This window comes from Meles meles, chromosome 7 (genome assembly GCF_922984935.1).
Source record: "Meles meles chromosome 7, mMelMel3.1 paternal haplotype, whole genome shotgun sequence".
In the NCBI taxonomy this organism is placed as follows: Eukaryota; Metazoa; Chordata; class Mammalia; order Carnivora; family Mustelidae; genus Meles; species Meles meles.
In genome coordinates, this window is record NC_060072.1 from 86,053,960 (window position 1) to 86,061,637 (window position 7,678).

The following is a 7,678-nucleotide window of genomic DNA, read 5'->3' on the forward strand; positions in this document are numbered from 1 at the left end:
GTAGGCAGAGAGGCAGGCAGAGAGAGAGAGAGAGAAGCAGGCTCCCTGCCGAGCAGAGAGCCAGATGTGGGGCTCAATCCCAGGACCCTGAGACCATGACCTGAGCCGAAGGCAGTGGCTTAACCCACTGAGCCACCCAGGCGCCCATAAAAACACTTTTTTTAAATGGAAGCAAAGTGAATCCGTATGTAGGGAAATAGCTTGAGAAATTAGGACACATTCACAAGATGGGATTTAATGCTGACACACAAAAAAATGAATTGGGGCTATGCCATTTGACATGTAATAAGTTTTATAAATTAATGAATGAGAAAAGAAAATGTGTACTATAGTATAGTTTTTAAACAGATGGAAAAGCTTCTATATATGTACATATATGACAGAATATGTGTGCAGAAACTTGAACATGAATATATAAGCCAAAGAAAGCTAAGAAGGGGCACCTGGGTGTCTCAGTGGATTAAGCCTCTGCCTTTGGCTCAGGTCATGATCTCAGGGTCCTGGGATCGAGCCCCCCCACTGGCTCTCTGCTCAGCAGAGAGTCTGGTTCCCCTTCTCTCTCTGCCTGCCTCTCTGCCTACTTGAGATATCTCTGTCAAATAAATAAAATCTTAAAAAAAAAGAAAGCTAAGAAAGATAAATACTTTGTGGTTAACATGGGTTACATTGAATGGAGAATAAGTAGGAGATGTTAAAGGGTAGCAACTCCTCCTGCCCCCCAAAATCACCAGGAAGTAGACTGTATGATAGATTCCATTCCGGTATTTATATAAAATGATGTCTGGATAAATTAATACATGGAAAAATTATTTTAAAAACACTACACAGAGCTGAACCATGAGAGACTATGGACTCTGAAAAACAATCTGAGGGTTTTGAAGGGGTCGGGGGTGGGAAGTTGAGCCAGCCTGGTGGTGGGTATTGTGGAGGGCATGTATTGCATGGGGCACTAGGTGTGGTGCATAAACAATGAATTCTAGTACACTGAAAAGTAATTTTAAAAATTAAAAATAATAAAAACTACACAGAAACTAAATATACACACTTTAGTTAAGAGAAATATATACTCCTAGAAAAATTCCCTAGATTATTTGAGATAAAATTCATCCATTACTATTATTTCTTTTATGTGTAATTCTTTCCTTCTTTGGTTTGGTTCTGATTTTAGCTTTCAGGCCATGTAATTTGAATTCTAGGCCTCAACCGAGCATCATAGAAGAATATAAGATAGGAGGACTTACTATCTTTCTTTTTTTTTATTATTGTGTTAATGTCAGTCACCATACAATACATCATTAGTTTTTGATGCAGTGTTCCATGATTCATTGTTTATGCATAACACCCAGTGCTCCGTGTAGTATGTACCCTCCTTAATACCCACCACCAGTCTTACCCATTCCCCCACACCCCTCTCCTCTAAAACCCTCAGTTTGTTTCTTGGAGTCCACAGTCTCTCATGGTTCATTTCCCTCTCTGATTTCCCCCCTTCGCTTTTCCTTTCCTTCTCCTAATGTCCTCTATGTTATTCCTTATGTTCCCCAAGTAAGTGAAAACATATGATAACTAGCTTTCTTCCATTAGGGAGATAGCATGCTAAGCAAGGTAGACATTGTAGCTTTAGAGGGATTGGAGGTTCATTTTTTCTAGGTCCTCCAAATTCTCCACAATGTCATTATTCCAATTATTCAGGTGATACAATTCCCTGATAAACATCTAATTCTCCTATAAGCAGCCTGTTGTGATATTAAATTCATGGAATCAGTCTGAGTTATTTTGTATAGACTCTACTTTGTGTCTATAAAATGAAAGATATCCTTTCAGCATAGGAAAAGAAAGGCCCTGCAGTTCATTCTGTACCTGAAGGTCAAAAATCAAGAAATGAAATAATTATCTTGACAATAGAAGTCCTGTAGTCTTGGCATTCCTCTTTCTCTTGGACTTGCTTAATTTTAGCATTTTCTCCTTATTCAGAGGCTTAGCGCAATGTCCACTGTCTCAGGCAATCATGGGTCTTAAGGGTGGCAATGATATATCATGAGCAGAAAAAAAATGAAAAGACAATTCACTTCATTGTACACATCTTAGCACAATAACTAATTCTACATATCCTTACATCCCTGAGAGGAGTTGTTTACAAATCAATCTCCAGTTCCAATTTCAAAACTAATTTTCTTCCTTTGAAAGCAACAGAAACTGCCTGTGGATAACCTGATTAAAGGCAGAAAAGGAAGTTTTGGGGGGAAAAAAGGATGACTCATAAAACAGAAGAGGAAGGGTAGCATACTAAATACTTTGTTTTCTCAAATCTTAACCAAATAACTAATTCTAAACACTTTGCATTTCACTAAAGTTCAGTTGATTTAATTTCACCTTTGATACCTGTATCAGTTACCATTCTTTGATTGTAAGCAACTGCATCTGATAGTAAATAATTATAAGAAGGATCCGTGAGCTTTGTAGACTTAATGGAGAGGGCAGTCAGTGACTAAGAGTATGGACTCTGTTCAAACTGCATAGGTTAAACTCCAGCTCCACCATTTCCTTGCTGTGAGTCACTGGACAGGCAAACATCTTCATTTCCTCACCAGTAAAGAAAAACTAACGATAAACCTATCTCATACCTGTTGAGATGATTAAGTAGGGTAACAAAAGTAAGGTACTGTATTAGTTTTCTATTGCCCTATAACAAATTACCACAAACTTAGTCACTTAAAATGGCAGAAATATATTATCTCAGAGATCTTTATATCAGAATCTGGATGGCCTCAACTGATTTCACTGTTCTGGATCACAAAAGGCCCAATCAAGCCAGCAGGCCTTACCTGAAGGATCTGGAGAAGACATCATTCAGATTTTTGGCAGAAGTCAGTTCTATGAATTCCACAAAATGAGGTTCATGTTTCTTTGCTGGCTCTTGGCTGGGAGTTGCTCACAGTTTCTAGAAGCCACACAATCTCTGGCTCATGGCCCTCATCCATGATTAAAGCAACAATGGCAGGTTGAGTTCTTATGCTTATATTATCTCTGACATTCCCTTCTGGCTTGTTGTTCCTGACTATACCTGGAGAATTAATTTTCCCTGCTTTTAAGGATTCATGTGATTAGACTGAACCCACCTGGATAATCCAGGATACTCTCCCTATTTTAAGGCCTATAATTTTATACATCTGCTCAATCCCTAATGTCATATAACATATTCATAGTTTCCAGGGATTTAGGAGAAGCTTTTGGGGGGCCAGCCTGCCTATCACAGGAACTTATTAGCACACTTTTTTTTTTTTAATTTCTTTTCAGCGTAACAGTATTCATTGTTTTTGCACCACACCGAGTGCTCCATGCAATACGTGCCCTCCTTAATAACCACCACCTGGCTCCCTCAACCTCCCCCCCCCCACCGCCCCTTCAAAACCCTCAGGTTGTTTTTCAGAGTCCATAGTCTCTCATGGTTCATCTCCTCTTCCAGTTTCCCTCAACTCCCTCCTCCTCTCCATCTCTCCATGTCCTCCATGTTATTTGTTATGCTCCACAAGTAAGTGAAACCATATGATAATTGACTCCCTCTGCTTGACTTATTTCACTCAGCATAATCTCTTCCAGTCCCATCCATGTTGCTACAAATTTGGGTATTCATCCTAGTGTATATGGACCACATCTTCCTTATCCATTTGTCCGTTGAAGGGCATCTGGGTTCTTTCCACAGTTTGGCGACCATGACCATTGCTGCTATAAACACTGGGGTACAGATGACTCTTGTTTTCACTACATCTGTATCTTTGGGGTAAATACCCAGTAGTGCAATTGCAGGGTCATAGGGAAGCTCTATTTTTAATTTCTTCAGGAATCTCCACACTGTTCTCCAAAGTGGCTGCACCAACTTGCATTCCCACCAACAGTATAAGAGGGTTCCCCTTTCTCCACATCCTCTCCAACACACGTTGTTTCCTGTCTTGCTAATTTTGGCCATTCTGACTGGTGTAAGGTGTTATCTCAATGTGGTTTTAATTTGATCTCCCTGATGGCTAGTGATGATGAACATTTTTTCATGTTATTAGCACACTTATTGACATGAGTTTAGAAATGTAACAAATTAGCTATTGTTACAATAGTAACAATAGTTACCATATTATAACTATATATATATATAATACTATATTGTAACTATATATATAAAACAATTGTTGCTGTACTGTTACCATATTAATATGACCTCAGGAAGGACAATTGCTACAGGAGCCAGATTTCATAGTATCTTTAGGCATTACAGTCAGATTGACTCTGTTCTAAATGCTGTCTTTTCTTATTGTTTATTCCTGCTAAGTACTTGAATTTCCTAGAGTAAGATTCTGAATAACTTCACTCGGGTCTTGGTTTTAATTCTTACCTCAGCTCACTGTTAGGAGAAAGGAACAGAAAAGTTAGCCTATCCTAAGCTACAGGATCAACCCATTTTACAGATAAGAATTTGAAAAAACTAGTTTTCCTAAGGATTTAGATGTAATTATTTGAAGAAGTGAAGGAGTAATGCGGAGCCAATAGCAACAGATGTCCACATAGATATGAAAAATAAATTAACATTTTTATAAAATGATCCCCTAAAAAAGAAGGCTATATGATTCATTTCTCCTTTTCTGAATAAGAATGAACACTAATCATCCTGAGATATTAGTTTTCTTTCCTCTTCATAAGCATCTTCAAGGAAATAAATGCCACCATGTTCTCTGTAGCATCTAACATCATGGACAACCAAGAAACTCTCCTAAAGTCCATTATTTGATCATGTAGCATAGTAGTTCAGCTCCCTTTAGTCACGACTTGGGGTCTATTACATGAAAGAATGAAAATATTTTCTGAACATTCTTCCCAATGCTGTCTTCACCTCCTTGTTCTGCAGGCTATAAATGAGGGGATTTAGCATGGGAGTGACCACACTGTACTGTAAGGAGAATATCGTCTCCAGAGGGGAGCCTGAAGTTGGCAACAGGTAGCTGAGGAAACCTGAGCTATAGAACAAGGTCACAGTAGTGAGGTGGGAGGAGCAGGTAGAGAAGGCCTTGCCTCTGCCTGAGGTAGAGCTAATGCTCAGGATGGTGGAGACAATTCGGACATAGGAGGAAACAATCATGATGAAGGTTCCAAAGAAATGTAGGACAGAGGAGCAGAGCAGGAGTGTGAAGTTGGTGGAAGTATCAGAGCAAGACAGAGGGAAGAGAGAAGACAGCTCACAGCTGAAGTGAGGAATAGTCTGGTCCTCACAATAGTCTAAATTGACAGCAAAGAGGATATTGATGAGAGCATCAGCAAAGGCCAGGCCCCAGGAACCCCACACCATCCCAACACAGAGCTGGTTGCTCATCACCTGGCCATAGAGCAGAGGGGAGGTGATGGCTACATAGCGGTCATAGGCCATCACAGCCAGCAGACAGGCCTCAGTACCTCCAGTGGCAAACACAAAGAAGGCCTGAGCCAGACAGCTCTCTAAAAAGATGGTTTTGCTTTCAGAAAGTAGATTCTCCAGCATCTTGGGGACTGTGACAGATGAGTGGCAGAGGTCCAGGAAGGAGAGCTGTCTCAAAAAGAAGTACATGGGCATGTGGAGGTGGGAATCAGCCCTAATCACCAGCAGCATCAAGAAATTTCCCATCAGAGTGAAGAGATAAATCAGAAGGAATAGCATGAAGAATATGTCCCGAATTTGGGGGTCAGTAGATAGTCCAAGGAGAATGAACTCACTGATAGCACTGTAGTTTTTCATTGCCATACGGAGAAGTGTTCTCTCTGGAAAAGAAGATCCACCAAAAGTCTTTCAGTGCTTCTCAGTACCCCACCACCTTGATCTTATTCTACATGAATATCTTTTCATTACTGTCCCACAATCCACATTCAGTTATTTAAAAGTTAATTTCTTGGTCATCATCTTGTCATTGATATTTTAAATAAGGCAAGATCCTATTTTTGATTATAATCTTTTTTGGGAGCCATAATGTTTTTATGTAGTTTAGAGTGATACATTTGAAAAGAAGTTTCCTGATATGAGAAGAAGGTAGAGAAGAAAATTTCAGGAGTGAATTACTTGAGAAGTTGAGATAGGATTAAGTCTAGATTAAAAGGACTTAGGTAGGAGCAGATATACTTTGTCTAGTCTATGTCTAGGAGAGATAGTCAAGAGTACAAGAACTGAGTTTCCATTTGACTGCTTCTATTTGTTTTCGATAAAGTGTAAATGAGATTATTCATTGTGCTTACGTATGTGTGTGAGCATGCCCACATCTACACAATAAATTATAAAGGTATTGATAATGATAAAAGTATGCACATAATCATGGGCATAGGGGCCAAGTTTAAGTGTAAGAAACTATTATAGCATAGGAGGACAATAAGACATCAAGGAATTAGAAACTGGATGTGGAAATGGATTGTTCTGGATTTTTCTAATTTTAAATTTCCTTCATTTTATTTAATGGTTTCATATTGTAATTTAATTTTAACATACATTCACAAAATAATAATAAAGTTTTAAAAATTGGTAGCCTAGATCATAACACCCAGTGATGGTTTAGGTGGGCTTTTGTGGGCAATGCTATGACTATAATGGGTCATGAGAAGCTCTTCCTATTTAATAGGACAATGCTTTGATTGGCTCACCATGCTAACCCTAAAAATCACATATCCAGGAATATATGTAGTCACCACTCCTGTCTAGGCCATTATTGCAGGTTTTAAGGCCCCCACATGGTTCTCCAAACTCTCACTTCATACTTTGAAATTTGTGCATATATCCACATACTGACCTGTTGTTTTATTTTAAATTTTATTTTATTTTTTCAGTGTTCCAAGATTTATTGTTTATGTACCACACCCAATGCTCCATGCAGTATGTGCCCACCTTATACCCACCACCAGGCTCACCTAACTCCCTACCCTCCTCCCCTCCAAAACCCTCAGTTTGTTTCTCAGAATCCACAGTCTCTCAAGGTTCATCTCCCCCTCTGATTTCCCCTAATTCACTTTTCCTTTCCTTCTCCTAATGTCCTCCATGTTATTCCTTATGCTCCACAAGAAGGCGAAACCATATGATAATTGACTCTCTCTGCTTGGCTTATTTCACTCAGCATAGTCTCCTCCAGTCTCATTCATGTTGATACAAAAGTTGGGTATTCATCCTTTCTGATGAAAACATAATATTCCATTGTATATATGGGCCATATCTTCTTTATCAATTCATCTGCTAAAGGGCATCTTGGCTCTTTCCACAGTTCGGCAACTGTGGCCATTGTGGCTATGAACATTGGGACACAGATGGCCCTTCTTTTCACTACATCTGTATCTTTATTTTAGACTTCACCTGAGTCTCAATATAACTGTTCAATATTCTTGCCTCAAACTGGAGGTGCTTTCTGGCCCTTGCTATTATAATTCAATACTATTTCATTTACTCCTTCAGTGAAGACTGAGAGAATTATCCTGTTGTTGATTCACTAACTGAACAGTTAAACATCCCAGTTTTTGTAAGAAAACAAAACCCAATTATCTGAACTCTCATTTGGTAGTACAATGTTTTGTGGCAACAATACTTTCAGATCCAGTAACAAAATTTTTCAGCTTGTGAAGTCAATATTAAGAATACTGTTTTAGGGGAACCTGGGTGGCTCAGTGGGTTAAAGCCTCTGCCCTCAGCTCA

The 7,678-nt window shown here is 39.1% G+C and overlaps 1 protein-coding gene across 1 annotated transcript; it reads right to left on the bottom strand.

Moving 5' to 3' along the window:
* Positions 1-4,822: 4,822 nt before the first annotated feature.
* Positions 4,823-5,758, bottom strand: LOC123947211 (olfactory receptor 8S1-like). The gene has a single exon (XM_046013265.1). It carries the CDS (start codon positions 5,756-5,758, stop codon positions 4,823-4,825), a length of 936 nt encoding a protein of 311 aa, XP_045869221.1.
* Positions 5,759-7,678: the final 1,920 nt, after the last annotated feature.